At 36.3% G+C, this 18245-nt stretch overlaps 1 protein-coding gene across 1 annotated transcript in view; it reads right to left on the minus strand.

The window, feature by feature from the left end:
- Nucleotides 1-8142: 8142 nt before the first annotated feature.
- Nucleotides 8143-18245, minus strand: part of LOC118763642 — a 40203-nt gene continuing 30100 nt past the window's right edge. The window contains exon 8 of the mRNA XM_036503353.1: nt 8143-8464. Coding sequence (XP_036359246.1) covers nt 8338-8464 — 127 coding nt within the window. The 3' untranslated portion in view covers nt 8143-8337. The remainder of the gene's footprint in view (nt 8465-18245) is intronic.

Consider the following 18245-nt stretch of genomic DNA (forward strand, 5'->3'; position numbering starts at 1 on the left):
CAACCGCCAACATTTCATTGCCAATTTAGCAACATGCACATGAAAGGTTGCATCATTACTCATGTAAATACCCAGGTCTCGCACTGATTGTGCCTCTGGGATTGCAATCCCTCCAGGTCCAGTGTATTTATTGGGTATTGCATTTACTTTTGCATGCTGATAGCATAAAGCTTGAAACTTTTCAGCATTGAACTGCATGCTATTCTTTTCAGCCCACTTGTATATTTTGTCCAGGTCACATTGCAGGTGCATAGTATCTTCAGGGTTCTGTATTACCTGTGAAACTTTTGTATCATCTGCATAACTTGTGATCATGGCTCTCTGCGTGGCTGAGGGCATGTCTGAGAGGACCATTATAAACAGCAGTGGTCCCAAAACAGTGCCTTGCGGGACACCCGCTCACTATTTGCATGTTATTTGAGGTGGCCCCATTGGCTACTACCACCTGACTTCTATCCTTCAGAAAGTCATATATATATATATATATATATATATATATATACACATACATATATATATACATACATATATGTGCTAATGACCTGCTTCTTAGAAGTATTTGATCACAGAGTAACAGAAGCTATTCTAATAGCAATAGAAAAGGTAGTAGAGATTACATTGAGTGTACACTCTTCATCAGTCATCTTTATCAATCTTTCATGCACCCCTGCACCATCACTATATAACATGGGACAGTACTATCCATTCTCCCTTCTCTCTTTCTCTCACTAACTCCTGACTGTTCTTTCCTTTCTATTAAAATCAAGTCTCCTCTGTTACTTTCTCCTCAAACATCTCTCACAACAATAAATCTGTTCATTCCATCATACTTTCACTTCTCTCTACACCTCCTCTAAAACCATCACTATTTCATATTCTCTCTCTCGTTCTTGGAACTCTACAAGGTGGCTGGAAAATCAAGCAGAGAAAACGTAATGTTGAGAGGACTCTAGTTTTGCTGAAGGCATGACAACCTCTATAGTACTGGTGCCATGAAAAGTGGTTGATGTTAGGAAGGCCATTCAGATGTAGAAATCAAGCCAAAAATGAAATGCATGAACAAGGCACAGTGTTACTACCCATCTAAGAGGGCAGTAAGTTCAAATAAAACCTGATTTGGACTACGATGACCCATCAAACTGATGCCAACATGGAAAGTGAATATGAATGATGATGATGATATCACTTAAACAAGGAGACATGGAAGTGCTATTACGAAAGGTTACCGAATGAGGAGACTGCTTAAAGGAGATAGGATCCTTGCCAAAGTAGACCCAATACAGAGACTGGCCATTAAAAGTGACATTTGTATTGTTACAAGTACAATTAAGTCTCTGGGAAACCAAATGGTAGATGAGGGATAGTTGCTGAGATGCTTAAAATAATCAGCAAAATAGAGTCACTAACACAGTGACTGGTACAGCAGTATTTTCAACTGTTGTAAAGGAAATGCACTTTAGAGCAGCAGCTTCAAAGGTATTAAACTGATGGGTCAGTTTATGAAAGTTATGGGAAGAGATAGAAGACAACTGATTAGAAGCAAAATTATTTTTAATGAGATGCTTAATACCAAGAAGCGGTACTACCAATATTGTCTTCCTAGTAAGAGAGGTGGCATATTTAGTATTTATATTTTGCATCCATCAACCTAAAGGCAACATTTGAAAGAGTTCTACACACTGTAATTTTATGATCACTAAGGAAAGTAGGGGATCGATGAATGGTTTGTGGGGGCCATGCAAGTCATGTACAGCTGTGCAGTCAGCAAAGTGAAAGTCATCAATGATCCCAATGAGGAATTTAATGTGCAACAGATGTCCATTAGGACTCAGTTCTCTATTTATTATAATCCTCCAGTCCTAACAGAAGAGTTTAAAGACCAGTTGTTTGTAGGAATTGAATCTGTAGAAGAGTTAGATAAAAAAAATTCTAGACATACAACCAAAACCTAGAATCAAGAGGCCTCAAAATAAAGTGAAGACAAAAGTTTTACTTGGTAGGTAATATGTCAGGACTTTACAACTATCAGTAAAACAGATGCGTTCAAAATGCAAAAGTGTTAGTAAAAACTCCATATACAGTAATGCCTCAACTATCACAGGCGTTATGTTCCAAAACGCCCTGTAATAGGTGAAAATCACGAAGTAGAAACAGTACTGTACTGTATATTTTTATTTTTATTTTTATAATTTGTATATATTTATTTTATTATAAATGCAAAACAACACCATGGAGGAATCAACATAAGCTTAAATAAGAAACCATGATATGGCGAGGGATTACTGTAGTGTACTCTATGTACAAGAAGTGTGGCAATGATGTTAGACTTCACATGTAGCAGGTGCATAAGAATAGGTAACAGTAAGAAAATATGAGAAATAAATTCCTTCAAATACTTGGAAGGCTCCTTGAAGTAGTTGATAGTTTTTTTGTTACCTAGGTAACCTAATTATCATTGAAAGAGGCTGTTCCAAAAGCATACTAACCAGAATAAGAAATGAGTGAAGAAAGTCGAGGGAGCTATTACCTCTTCTGTTAGCAAAAAAGTTTCTCAGAGTAAAGGGGAAAATTGTATAATACTAGTGTAAGAAGTGCAATTGTGTAAGGCAGTGAGAATGGGCTTTGAACACAGAAGATGTGCGAAAACTGGAAAGAAATGAAATGAGTATGCTCTACTGAATGAGTATGCTCTACTGAATGCATGAACAATGAAGCACAAATGAACTGAGAGAACAACTGAATCTAAGAGGAATGAGATATAGTGTGCAGAAAAACTACACTGGTACATGTTCTGCATATGGAGGACACCAACTGTTTAAAGATGTGTTATGTATAGAAGAGAGAGGCCAAGAAATATGCAAGTATGTTGTCAGGCACATATACATTTATACAGACTGGTATGTACATTTACATGTATGTATAAACATATGTGTGCATATCACTGCATGTGCCTGTAATACAGACATGTATAGGGAGTTAAGCCTAGTGTGTATATATGTGTGTGCATGTTTTGGAGAGACTGTTAGCGTGAGTAGTAATAATTTGGTCATTCTAACTGATAGTATACTAGATAGTGAATCAGATCACAAGTTGATCAAGACAAGACCCCACTTCCATGTCACATATTACACCCTTTTACCTCTTTTTCCATCCACTATTTAATATTGTGCACATCTTCAGCCACTATGTCACTTCTGGGAAAAAGATATATATTCACATTCACATCAAAACTAATGTAGTAACTGAACATACTCACCAAGGATAAAGATAAGATAATTATCATTATATATACAATTTTCTCATCACTTTTTCAGTAAGGATGGTAGTCTATGCTTTGCTAACGATGTCTAATAAGGCTGAAACATGGTCAGAGTTATTTCCTATACTTAGCCCAAATTATTAAAATAATATTTATCATCAAATAAATGTTATCTTTTCTTCACTGCATTCTTTTACTTGTTTCAGTCATTTCACTGTGGCTATGCTGGAGCACCACCTTAAAGAGTGTTAGTTGAAGAAATCAACCCCAGGGTTTAGTCTTTGTAAGCCTAGTACTTATTTTATCGGTCTCTTTTGCCAAACCACTAAGTTACAGGGACATAAACAACCAGCATATGTTCTCAAGCAATGGCAGAGGAACAAACACACACACACACACATATATATATATATATGTCCGCATGGATAATGGTGCACTTGCTTTTAATGATTCGGAAAAGAAAGATGCTTGGAGGAGCCATTATGAAAGACTGTTGAACGTGGAGAATGAGTGTGAGGAGGAGAGCCTGCCAAATGTTGATCCAGTAGAGGGACCAGCTATCCGAATAGACAGCACCCTGGTAGGTAAAGCAATTAAGGATATGAAGCCAGGAAAAGCCCCCGGCCCATCAAGAATCACTGCTGAGATGCTTAAAATATCTGGTGGTGTGGGCTATGACTTAGTCACTCGTATTGTAAACAAGGTAGTTCATGATGGAGTCATATCCAATGATTGGCGTAGCAGCACCATAGAACTAGAGAAGAAATTTCAGGTTTGGAAGCAAGGTTTAGAACTGAAGGGCCTTAAAGTCAATGTTGCAAAGACCAAAGTTCTAGTAAGAAGGAAGGCGAACACATCACACACCCCTTCAGGTAGGTGGCCCTGCTCAATTTGTAGAAAAGGTGTAAGTAGAAATTCCATAAGATGTACCCAGTGTAATCTACGGACACATGAGAGGTGCAGTGACATCAAAGGAAGATTAACCAGGAAGATAGCTTTCACGTGTAGCAGATGCACAAGGGCAATAAACACTGAAGATGAAAGAAGAAAATAGACTCCATCACATGCAGGGGGAGAAACTAGAAGTAGTTGAAAGCTTCCACTACCTAGGTGACCAAGTCTGTAGTGGGGGTGGTTGCTCAGAGAGTGTTACCACTAAGAATAAGAATAGGCTGGGCAAAGTTCAGAAAGCTTCTACTCCTACTGGTGACAAAAAGCCTCTCGCTCAGAGAGATAGGTAGATTTTATGATACCTGTGTGCAAACTGCCATGCATTACGGCAGTGAAACATGCGCCATGACTGCTGAAGATATGTGTAGGCTCGAAAGAAATGAAGCTAGCATGATCTGCTGGATGTGTAATGTCAGTGTGCACACACAACAGAGTGTAAGCGTCCTGAGAGAAATGGTAGACATAAGAAGCATTGGATGTGGCGTGCAAGAGAGACATGCGTTGGTATGGTCATGTACTGCGGATAGATGAGAAGAGCTGTGTGAAGAAGTGCCACTCCCAGACAGTGGAAGGAATCCGGGGTAGAGGGAGACCCAGGAAGACATGGGATGAGGCAGTGAAGCATGGACATCAAACGTTGGGTCTCACAGAGGCAATGACAAAAGACCAAGACCTCTGGAGGTATGCTGTGACTGAGAAGACCCAGCAAATAAAGTGAGTCCACAGCTGTAACCTACACCAGTGTCGCATAACCAGCCCACTCAAAAGTACCTTGGATTGTAGGGCAACATGCCATGCTTGAGGAGAGCTATTGAGTCAAGTACATCAACACCAAATCAAATGGAAATTGTAGTTGTGAGCCCCATGCTGGTAGCACATAAAAAGCACCATCCGTACATGGCTGATGCCAGTGCCACCTTGACTAGCTTCCATGCTGGTGGCACATAAAAAGCACCATCCGAATGTGGTCGATGCCGAGTCAAGTACATCAACATCAGCAATATCAAAATCAAAACAAATGGAAATTGTAGTTGTGATCCCCGTGCCAGTAGCACGTAAAAAGCATCATCTGAACGTGGTTGATGCTAGCTCCTCTGGCCCCTTGTGCTGGTAGCACGTAAAAGCACCCACTACACTCTCAGAGTGGTTGGCGTTAGGAAGGGCAACCAGCTGCAGAAACACTGCCAGATCAGATTGGGGCCTGGTGCAGCCTTCTGGCTTCCTAGACCCCAGTCGAACTGTCCAACCCATGCCAGCATAGAAAACGGACGTTAAATGATGATGATATATATATATATCATCATCGTTTGACATCCCTTTTTCATACTGGCATGGGTTGGATGGTTTGACTGAGGTCTAGAGAGTCAGCAGCTGCACCAGGCTCCAATCTGATCTAGCAATGTTTCTACAGCTGAATGCCTTTCCTAACACGCCTTCGTTCTAAGGCTTAGGTTTTTGCTAGATTAACCCTAAGGCTTCTCGATTCTAGACCTTGCTTCTACACCCTAAACTTCATCTAGTTCTGGCAGTGACTCGGCTATTAGAGCAAGGTCATCAGCATAGAGGAGCTCCCAGGGGCAGCCTGTCTTGAATTCCTCTGTTATTGCCTGGAGGACTATGATATATATATATATATATATATATATATGAAAAAAATTTGAAAATGCAATTTTAAAAGATGTTTATTTACTTGACCGGTTTCACTTTTTTAGAAAAAGATTGTCAAAAGTAACTTGTAAAAGCCTTTTTGTGTTAGGTACTGGTTGTCACAAAATATTACAATACATATATACATTCTTTGATAATAATAAGAACATTTTAAAAACAGTTTACAAGGGAAAATCTTAGGAAAATATTAAAAAAATTTGATAAGTTCATTAAAATATTGGGTACAAAAGATTACAATACATATATACATTCTTTGATAATAATTAGAGAATGTTAAAAACAGTTTACAGAAAGAATTATTAAAAAGTTCAGAGGAATATTGGTATTGTATCTGTATATATATATACACAGAAAATTATAAGTTCAAAAAGGTTACATTTTGGTAAATATACAATGAGGGTTTGAACTGACCTGATTCACCAACACTGTCCCTTGAAATAGAAAATAGTCTTTTACGATAATATGGTGAATCAGGTCAGTTCAAACCCTCATTGTATATTTACCAAAATGTAACCTTTTTGAACTTATAACTTTCTGTGTATATATATTGATACAATACCAATATTCCTCTGAACTTTTTAATAATTCTTTCTGTAAACTGTTTTTAACATTCTCTAATTATTATCAAAGAATGTATATATGTATTGTAATCTTTTGTACCCAATATTTTAATGAACTTATCAAATTTTTTTAATATTTTCCTAAGATTTTCCCTTGTAAACTGTTTTTAAAATGTTCTTATTATTATCAAAGAATGTATATATGTATTGTAATATTTTGTGACAACCAGTACCTAACACAAAAAGGCTTTTACATGTTACTTTTGACAATCTTTTTCTAAAAAAGTGAAACCGGTCAAGTAAATAAACATCTTTTAAAATTGCATTTTCAAACCTTCTTTCATATATAATTCCACTCGTGCGGTACCTTACAACTCCACTTTGTTATATATATATATATACATACATACACATGCACACACATACACAAAGGGCTTCTTCCAGTTTCTATCTACCAAATCCATTCATAAGGCTTTGGTTGGACCAATGCTATAGTAGAAGTCACTTTCCAAAGGTGCCACATAGTGGGACTGAACCTGGACCCATGCAGTTGAGAAGCAAGCTTCTTACCACTTTTTTTTCATTTTTGGTTAACTGCATTAAATATGTTAACACTACCAAAAACATTCCCTATTTAGTAGTTTCCTCACCAAAGACAGTTGCCCCAAAAAAGCCACTAAAGAATTACTTTATACACCAAACTGACATGTAAAAGTCAATAATCACTTTCAAAGTTAAAAAGAAATATAATTAAGAAATTTGTAAAGTACTTAAAAAAAACTAATGTAAACCAACAAATCTCCCTTAAGGTCTGTAAAAACTAGTTGACAGCTGACTTTCAATAGCACTGTGTCACTCATCTGAATGAACAATGAAACTGACTCTTTATACTTTATAATACTACCAGGAAATAAAACACAATCTAACAGTATATGTGTGTTCTAAACAACTTGCATGACTTCATCCACGATGTAATTGTTTCAGTTTACACTACTTACCAAGCAAGTACAATACTCAAAAGAGTGAGTGAGTGAGTGAGTGTGCCTGTCTGTGTGTGTGTATATATAGACAATTTCAGGTATATCAAGTATCATACGATATATATTCTTGATTTATAAAAATTAACTCCACCACTGGAGGATGCAACATGAAATGGTAATTGAGAACAGTGCCTTATGAGAAGGGAAGACAATCTTCAGACTCAAGAATTCTATAAAATTAGCTTATCATTAACCTGTTGATGGTAGGAAAGGGGCACATGAATGTGCATGCCAAACAAGTAAAAACAAAAAAAATATCACTTTTTCTTAAGGATAATTTTAATACTTATTTTCACTTTAAATAAGAACATTATCTATAATAATTGTTGGTCTTTTGCAGAATAAAATTTTTGAAAACCTCAATTGATGGTGTCAGCTGTTCTCTAATGAAACATCAGTTGATGATAAGGGTTTAAGAAAAGGACAGGTTTAGTGTCTAGAGATGAAAGCACAGTAGTAGACATGTTTCTACCTCAGCATGACAATTGTCCTACTTTATCTTCAGCAGCCAAAGGACATAGACATATACAGAAAGAGTAGATCACATTTATGGTTTAGACAATTTTCATAAATTAAACAAAAATTGGCAGAGAAATAACTCAGAGTGGATAGCGGCATGTACATGAACAACACAGACAATTATAAGAATATCAAAAACCATACAACATAAATTCTTAATTTATTAAAATTATTCTCCATTGAAATATCACATATGTACACAGTCAGCATGTGTGTATGTTTGTTAATTGGTTTAAAGATAATCAAAAATGACTTTGAAAAGTTATTTTTTGTTAGTGGGGGGCAGGGGTTTAAGTTAATCTGAAAATAATAAATAGACTGTGAAAAGCAATAAAAATAACTAAAATTTACCTAAAAATGTTTGAAGTGTTCCTTGCTTTTTAATGATATTCTGAGAAGTTGACTGAGCATTTCTCTTCTGTCTAAAAGCATTTTCCATTTCTCTTTGTGAACGAATAATAAATTTGCTGAAAATTTGAACAGAGAAAGAAACAAAATTTTAATACAATTTTATCAAACCAGACTGCAATTGAATTTTGAATATTCAGCATATATAAGGCAACGAGTTAGCAGAATTGTTAGCACACTGGACAAAATGTCTAGCAGCATTTCATCCATCTTTACATTCTGAGTTCAAATTCTGCTGGGGTTGACTTTGCCATTCATCCTTTCGGAATCAATAAGTACCATTTGAACACTGGGGTCAATGTAATTGACTTATCCCTGCCCACAAAATTGCTGGCCTTGTATCAAAATTTGAAACCAATATATATTATGGGTAAATTAGGCATTAGGTAATCTGTTCTTATGTTTTCAATTCAAATCTGGTGTTGTTTCTAAACCTCAAGAAGTTAGAAATAGTGTCCCTTTGATGCCAGTGCCCCTTGACTGGCTCCCATGCCGGTGACATGTAAAAAGTACCATCCAAAAGTGGTCAATGCCAGTGCCCCAACTGGTTCCCATGCTGGAGGCACATAAAAAGAACCATCCGAATGTGGTCAATGCCAGGTCCGCCTGACTGGTTCCAGTGCCCGTAGCACATAAAAGCACTATCCAAACGTGATCAATGCCAGGGCCCCCTGACTGGCTCCCATGCTAGTGGCATGTAAAGTGGTTGGCATTAGGAAGGGCATCCAGCTGTAGAAACATTGCCAGATCAGATTGGAGCCTGGTGCAGCCACTGGCTTTCCAGACCTCAATCAAATCGTCCAACCCATACCAGCATGGAAAACAGACGTTAAACGATAATGATGAGGAGCCTGATCATAAATGTTATCCTATCCTAACACTGATTACATTCTCATCAATATCTATAAATCTGAAATCTACTTCAAATTATGAAAGATCAAACCAACCCCACACTTCTCACTACACCCAGTTATTGCTTCCCTGAACATTCCCCCTCTCCTTCTAGGATTCCCTACCTACTCTTTGTCTTATCAGAAAATGTTGACAAACGTTTAAGTCAAACGTTAATGACATTAATTTCGCTATTCTGGGAGAGTCTGCAAGAGCAATAGCTACTACCTCTTCCTCCAAACCAAGCAATTTAAAAAAAGTAACAATCTTTAAAATTACCTGAAGGTTTAAAAGTCATAAATTGAGTATTGAATGACATATTACAAACACAAATAAATTGTTAATTGAAGCAGTTTATACTAATTATACAAACTGGTATTGTTGTTGTTTAGCCCCAGGCCTGTTCTGACTGACAGGCTTATAATCAATGGCATTCTTTTGGTGACTATTCTCTTTGTTTTAGATGAAATGTGTCTAACACTACATTATGCAATGTGTCCTTTCCTATTTTAAAGAGCTGTGTGAATATGAGGGATAACCAATCGTGGCCGTTGCCAGCCTCCCCTGGCAAATAAAAAGCACCATCCGTATGTGGTCGATGCCAGCGCCACTATGACTGGCTTCTGTGCCGGTGGCATGTAAAAAGCACCAACCGATCGTGGCCGTTGCCAGCTTCCCCTGGCACCTGTGCCAGTGGCACATAAAAAGCACCCACTACACTCATGGAGTGGTTGGCGTTAAGAAGGGCACCCAGCTGTAGAAACATTGCCAGATCAGACTGGAGCCTGGTGCAGCCATCTGGTTCGCCAGTCCTCAGTCAAACAGTCAAACCCATGCCAGCATGGAAAACAGACATTAAATGATGATGATGATTTCTAGTAGGTTGAATGACCATTTTAAAGACTTCACTGGATCAAACTATAAAAACTACTGATATATAATGTAACCATTGAAAGACTAAGTGAGAAAAAAAAAGAAAGAAAGAAATCAAGTGATTGGTGCATACAAGAGTGTGTTAGCATCATCATGTATTGAGAGAAATTGTATAGGAGCAGATTAGATATGTGCAAGTTTAAGAAAACTATATTATTAGTAAATGACAGCTTGTAAATTAAACTGTGTGAATGAAGTGTTGTTGATTTGAGACATATATTGATGCTATTCAGATCATATTATAACTGCTTCTTCTGTCAACTACAAATTATACATGTGTCAAACATGATGGACCACATATTCTATGACTCATAGAATTTATGTGGCATTGTTCTATCATTAGGTCTTTCAAAGTTAATAATAACTGGGATCACACCAGCTTCTGGGGCTTACACCCTCATCTGTTCTTAAAGCACAAGCAGTACTAAGAAGATTTGTTCAGATTTCTTGACTGCACTGTCTCACTTGAAGAAACTTGGTAGACATTAACATCAATTAACAGAATTGAATCCAATACTTTACTGGTATTTAATTTTATCAAATCTCAGAGGGATTTAAACATTAAGGCACAACTAAATCGTGCAAGGTATTTTGTCCACGACTAATTTACTATCTTATACCATACATAACAATTATGGATATCAAATTAGTCATAAAATCTAGAAGATATTTACAGGTGATTAGTGAGAAATATATTTTCATAGTTGAATTTTTTTAACCAGAAAGATGGAATTTCATCTTAACATCTTTGACACCTTCAAAATCATTCTGAATTCCATTTTTTATATTGATTCCATACACAACTTTAATGTAACAGATTTATAAAAGTAAAAGAAATTCAGTAATGTAAGTGCCTTTTTCAAAAGTGTTAGGAATGTTAGTGCAGTCTTAATTTAAAGTCATGAAAGAAGACAAAACAACTGAATTAAGAGTAATTACACTCAGATAAAATTCATAATATAGCTAGCTCTCCCTTTCGTCAAACATACAACTGACCCTTAATTATAAAGTAAACAGTGGGGTCTGAGTAAATTAGTGGACTGTGTCAGCTTATTATGAAAACAAGAAGTTAAAAAATGGAATAAATTGGTTTGTCCAGAAAAGGTAAAGTCTAACAATTTCAGATAGTATCCTTCATCACAGAGAGATTATAAAAGATTTTCTGATGGTACTGAATAGAAAGAACTCCTGTTCAACAAACAGTGTGACATCCATGAAGATTTCAAGAACAAAACAAGAATGTAACCTATTTCCATGTAAGGTAATAGTTTCCCATTACTGGACATGTTTTTGCAGATTACTGGAAATGAATGACATTCATTTACAACAACCGCACAATGTCAAGACAAGAAGATAAAAAACACACACAACAGGTTCCTATAAGTTTCCATCTACCAAATCCGCTCACAAGGTATTGGTTGACCTAAAGGTTATCATAGCAGTCCAAGCTGCCATACAGTAAGACTGAATCCAAAACTATGTGGTTGGGAAGCAAACTTCTTAACCACACAATCACACCTGCACCTTTTATAAGTATACAGGTAAAGAAGTTCAATGGAGACAATATTACAAGCTTATCATTTCAGTCTCATCTTTCTTTCCTTCATTTCTTTATTTTACCTCTGTCTTCCTCAATTCAAATAATAGTCATCCCCCACCTCAAAGCCACCATTCCCTACATCTATCCTTCAAACCCTACCCAATCTTTACAATTGTTGCCTACCTTCCATTTCTTCATTCTTTGCTCTTCTATGCACCCTTAGCAAACCCTCACCCCAATACTCTTAATAATTCTGTCAACTCACTTCTACTCACCTCATACATTGAGGAGTCACCTGGATAGCTCATCACCATTATTTTTATTTATCTCTTTGCAGTTCCTCCTGGATAATTTCAACCTCTCTTCTAAATGTGAGTAGCCATGCAGTTCCTCTACACCAAGAACCTACTCTTGTACTTTAACCTTCACTCACTCACACAGACACCCCTAACATAAAACTGTTCCACCACCACCTCCTCAGCTTTCATAGTTTTGTGAGCTGCATGGCAACCTTACTAATACTGGTGGTACAAAACAAAATAGAAAGGAAAAAACGCAGTCAGTACATGCAGTTTTAAAGTGGTTGGCATTAGGAAGGACATTCAGCCATAGAAACCATGCTAAAGCAGAGAGTGGAATATGATGCAGCCCTTGGACCTACTGCATTCTATCTAATGGACCCATTCGATTCTAACCCATGCCAGCATGGAACATGGTGATGATGTATGCATATCTACTTTGCTTTTTCCCCTTTTTCTCTGCTATTGAAATCTACTTTTATCTAACCTATTTTGATTACTTAAATATATACAGTTTCTCATTTAGCTTATTTTGTTTAGAATGTTTTGTGTTTTTCTTTGTTTCTTTCTTTGTCACCTTTAATATTTTGCTCTTTCGTAACACTATCATGTGAATACCATATCAGAATTTATCAATATTTAATATTGATCTTCTGATATTTCTATTGAGTTGTCCTAATGACTACAGACATAAATACAAAAAAAAAAAACTTAATTGAAAGCCTAGAGAACAACTTGAGGACAGATATAACTTAAGAATGACATTTAACACAATATTTCTCTCTCGTGTGTATATATATATATATATATATATATATATTATATAATATACATCCATGCACATTAATCTGAACAAAATTTTAAACTGCATTTTTTTTCCAGTAAGAACATCTGAACTTGTGTGACCCCATTAGTGAAAAAAAAAGAAGAAATCATTAAAATTCCTGTTAACAATCCAAATTACAAATCATTTCAGTGGAATATACTTCATAACTTTCAATGAATTTTATCAAATATCTTGATTTGCAGTATTTCCAAAAATAGGCAAATTTAAAAGTATGACCTATAATTATTTAAATTTTTTTAAAAATCTATTCTCACTCAAAGCTGCAGATTTTAATTTGTTTTGCATTATCAAATATAACATTTACATGACCATTATATTTTAATATACATCTGATGATCATCATAAAACATATGACTATCATATCACAAAACCTCTAAGACATTTCATATTTGACAACTCAGCATTTCTGCGTAGAATAATTCTACGGGGAAAGGTGCATTATATAAATATGAGTCAGTTATGAGATTAAGATGTTAGACAAAGTAAAAAAACATAAGACTGAGATTTCAAACCTCTCTACAGCTGGTGTATTGGGTCCCTAGAAATGATACATAATTATACTTATGCCTGTGTGCAAGGCAGCAGACAGCAGGTTTCACTTATGTTTCAGAAATGAATGGTAAGTAATGGAAAAGAAAAAACAAAAGCAAACTCATATATTAACAATACGTAAATCTATATTCTCAAAAATCACTTCACTCCTTCTAACAAAGAAATGGGAGCATGCTTGTGTGTGTGTGTGTGTGCGTTTATGTATATATGAATTATATCTATTTGCATAAAATATGTATATAAAAAAAAAATTTTTTAATAATAAAATCTCGCTCAGTGATTCTCTCCCCTTGATAGAAGTTTCTCCCCGCCCTTCAATTTCTTATCAAACCCTATTTCTCTCTGCCTCTGAGGCTGAAAACAACCACAGGGGACAACAGCAGCAACAAAGGTGGTTACCAGTTACATTTTACACACACACACACATGTATATTTACATATACTCTTATTCTTATATTTGTTTCAGTCATTTGACTGTGGCCACTCTGGAGCACTGCCTTTAGTCGAGCAAATCGACCCAAGAACATTCTTTGTAAGCCTAGTACTTATTCTATCAGTCTCTTTTGCTGAACAGCTATGTTACAGGGACATAAACACACCAACATCGGTTGTCAAGTGATGGTGGCAGGGACAAACACAAGCACACACACACATATATATACACAACAGACTTCTTTCAGTTTCCATCTACCAAATCCACTCACAAGGCTTTGGTTGGCCCAAGGCTATAGTAGAAGACATTTGCCCAAGGTGCCACACAGTGGGCCTGAACCCAGAACCATGTGGTTGGTAAGCAAGCTACTTACCACACAACCACACCTGTACCTATAAACATAGCCATATATGTTATGTGATGACCTGTCAAACCAAGTAATATCATAGTTGTGGTTGACACCAGTGTCGGCTGACTGGCACCTATGCTGGTGACACATAAAAAGCACCATTCAAGTCATTGGGCCTCATGGAGGCAGTGACATCAAGTCAATGAGATCGTAGTCATAGCCAATGCCAGTATTGTGCAACTGGCCTGTTAAAAACATCCTTCAATCATTGGGTAATATGCTATACTTGGGAAGGCTTGTTGAACCAAGTGAAATCATAGTCGTGGCCAATGCCAGTGCCATCTGACTGGTACCCATGAACTGTTCGAGTATTGGGCCTCATGGAGGTAGTGACAGGTGAACAAGACCCTTGGCAATATACCATGCTTATGTAGACCTGTCAAGCCAAGTGAGACCATAGTCGTGGCCAATGCCAGTGTGGGGTCAATGACACCTGTGCTGTGCTGTCAAACATTAAAAAACCCATTACACTCTCAGAGTGGTTGGCATTAGGAAGGGCATCCAGGCAAATCAAATTGGAACCTGGTGCACCCCACCCCAGTTTTCAAACTGTCCAACCCATGCCAGCATGTAAAGCAGACATTAAATGATGATGATGATGATAACTGTGTGTGTATATATATATAGATGAGAAAGTTGGTTTGTGAAAGCACGTAGTTGAATATATAGAAAATAGTAAAAAGTGAAAAAACTACAGAAGGCTTGTTTTAAAAGGTTAAAAAATATATATTTGAGTCAATATGTCTGAAGAATATTATAAATTTTTTTCTTACAATGACATAGTTTAGAAGAAATGACCGGTTTCGCGTTTAGCTTTTCAAATTTCTTACAGCGTTATGTTTATGTTGTGAAGAGTTCTAGATAAGGGGAGGTAATAAGTGATTTCTTCCGGTGTAAGGGAGATAATCGCTTAAAATTTTTTGTCTTTCCTTTGGAGTGAATTTCTCTGTATAAGTATGTTGGAATGGTTAAGTCTGGGCTTGTACTTTTCAATGAAGAATGTTTCCTTGTTTAGTCTAATTTGTGTTGGTGTTCCGATAGCACATTGGTAAAATGGAAAGATTAAAAATTGTGGTAGTAGTTGATTTGCGCATTTCTCAATGTGCTCACTAAAAGGTATCATTCTGTATTCTGGGAATGCAATCTGTTGTCGATGCAGTGTGCATCTACATATACATATATATATATATATATATACACACACACACACACAGTGTACTGGGTGCGTTTTTCATGGTACCAACACTAGTGAGGTTACCAAGACAAAGAAGTTTCTCAACCAAGTGAGGTTGTAGTAATGGAGGTGGTATGTGGATGTTGTAATGCTAAAATATGAGAGAGATAGGCACAGCTATCTTGCAGGGCTATATTACAAGACATGAGAGTGAGTGGGAGTAGCTGGAAGGAAAATAAGGTATTGATGACAAAGTATCTGAGCATGCTCTCAAGGTACATGAAGGCAAGTATAAAAGAGTATACAAATTGAGGATAGGGAGGTTGGATGGATAAGTTCATAGGAATGCAAGGGGACAGTGACAGGTGGCTAGAAATAGGGTAGAGGTTAACACAGTAAATGATGTACAAGGGAAAGGTATGGTTGCTGGTAAATTTCAGTATGGGGGAGAAGGTAAGAGAAATAGCTCAGGAAGGAGATGATAATTAACAATACAAGCAACTGTAGATAGATAAGAAAATAAGGGAGAGTGGGTGAAATACAGAGATATATGGGGACACAGATGAAGGTCAGAGGTACAGAATGGTGGCTCTAGTGAGTTGGTGGGGGGTGGGGGACAAAAGTAGGAGACATTAACAGTTAAGAAGAGAAGGTATTGAGAATGATGGCAGGTATACAAGAATGTTAAAGATGACAAGTGATTCCAAGGAACAGAGGGAAGGGGGGTAACTAGCAGCACAAAGGAGAAAAAATATGTACATCTTCTGCTGTCATGATTACAACAGCTGAATAGTATCACTGTTAGAAGAGTGATAGAGCGATGGGTGTTAGGAAAATGAAAGTAGAGAAAAACTTGATGGGGATAGACTGAACACAGGGGAAGAGACTAATAAGTGTATAGACATAAACCTAATGCTTTTAGGACCTCACTTTTGCTGTGGCACCCAACTGTAGTAACCTATGCTTGTATGAAAAAAAAACAGGCATAATGTACAAATATGTAGATACATATAACAAATATAACATAAGCATTCAAAACAGATATATCACTGTCCTGTAATCTACACATTTTGATCTTTCACCAAACATATTGTAGTTAATATATTATAGAATATTAATGGTGTTATTGGTGATGTCCAACATCAAATACTGAATATTTTAATATAAAGTAGATAGTTTGGCATGGCATACACGCAAAAACAATGTATAGATGCAGATAAAATTTCTAAAATCAATAGTGATGACGTATTTTGAATTTCTGCAGAAATCAATAACAGTGAATAATGTTGTCACGCTAATTGGATCATTATATAAGATAAATTACATCATTATCAAGATAACAACTAGCAATATCACTTTATGTTATTCGTGAAACAAACAAACAAAAAAACACTTTCACCTGTGATATTTCCTTTAAGAAATAAAAATGAATATTTCATTGATTCTTTACCTCATTTATATTTATGAAATAACATATTTGGCATCACTTGTTGATTGATATAGAAGAGAACAATGATGTCCAAAACAAACAATGGTCACTACGGGATTCCATAAAAACCAAACAGGTCAAGTATTGAAACAAACTGATCACTACAAGATACCAGAGAACAATGAGATCCATTATCGGAATAAGTAGTGATCACTACAGGACACTAATGAACAAAGTGCTCAAGTATGAAAAGAAACAGTGGCAGCTACAAAACATTGTAGTCAAATAACACCTAAAGAACATTCTGTTAGACTCAACATAGTTTGGACCACCAAAGATGTCACCACTAAAAGACTTGACTTGTCACTTAACATTACCTCAAGAGGATGACTAAAGAATGTAGCAACAGCTTACAGCTCTTTGGAGATCAATGTGAAGGTGGAAAGAAGCTGACTCATTTAATAACATTGAAATCTAAGACAGAAACAAACGAACAATAAGTAGCATAAATATCATCTTGTAGTTTAATGACATTAATACATCTTGTAACTGCTTTGTATTTATAGAGAGAACATATGTAATCTTTCATCCAGACATTATCAATGTAGTGTAAACAAAACATTTTATATATGGGAATGTCATTCCTGGACTGGGTGGCACATTGTGTCTTGAGAAAGTGAGTTCTTTTCATGTTGCTCAAGTCTGCTAAACCAAAAATGAACACCATCTAGTGCAGCCAAACCCTGCCCCCCCCCCTCTCTCTCTCTCTCTCTCTCTCTCTCTCTCTCTCTCTCTCTCTCTCTCTCTCTCTCCAGTAATCACAGCTGAATGTTTCATAAGATTAAATGCTTAGATCTGCCTGCAACAATGTAGGTACCTAAAACGATTCAGTCATGCTCACTTATGTGTGTAATGATTTGGTTTTAAAATGGAATCAATAGTTTATTTTTATTTATCAAGTTAAAACAAAAATATATTCTTTATATTTGTGTTAATTTCAATATATTGGTTAGAATTGTCCAGATCAACAAATTCAAACATTTATATCAGTGCTTGTTAGGTCAATCAAATAGATCAGTGATATTTAATGAGATTGAATAAAACGCGAAAAATCATAAAATTGATATTTATAAATTCTACACCCATCACCACAAGAGTAAAGTGGTGCATATATTGGCATTCTTGTTGACTTCATGACGAGTCACTCCACACTTTCAAAGATCTGGAGAATAAAGATATCCCTTAACTATAAAAAGAGAAGGCTGGTGACAGGAAGTACATCCAGTCATAAATCCTTTCTTAAATTTCCAGTGTGCATATAATCTGTTGTGTG

The sequence above is a fragment of the Octopus sinensis genome, linkage group LG1, assembly GCF_006345805.1.
Source record: "Octopus sinensis linkage group LG1, ASM634580v1, whole genome shotgun sequence".
Taxonomy (NCBI): Eukaryota; Metazoa; Mollusca; class Cephalopoda; order Octopoda; family Octopodidae; genus Octopus; species Octopus sinensis.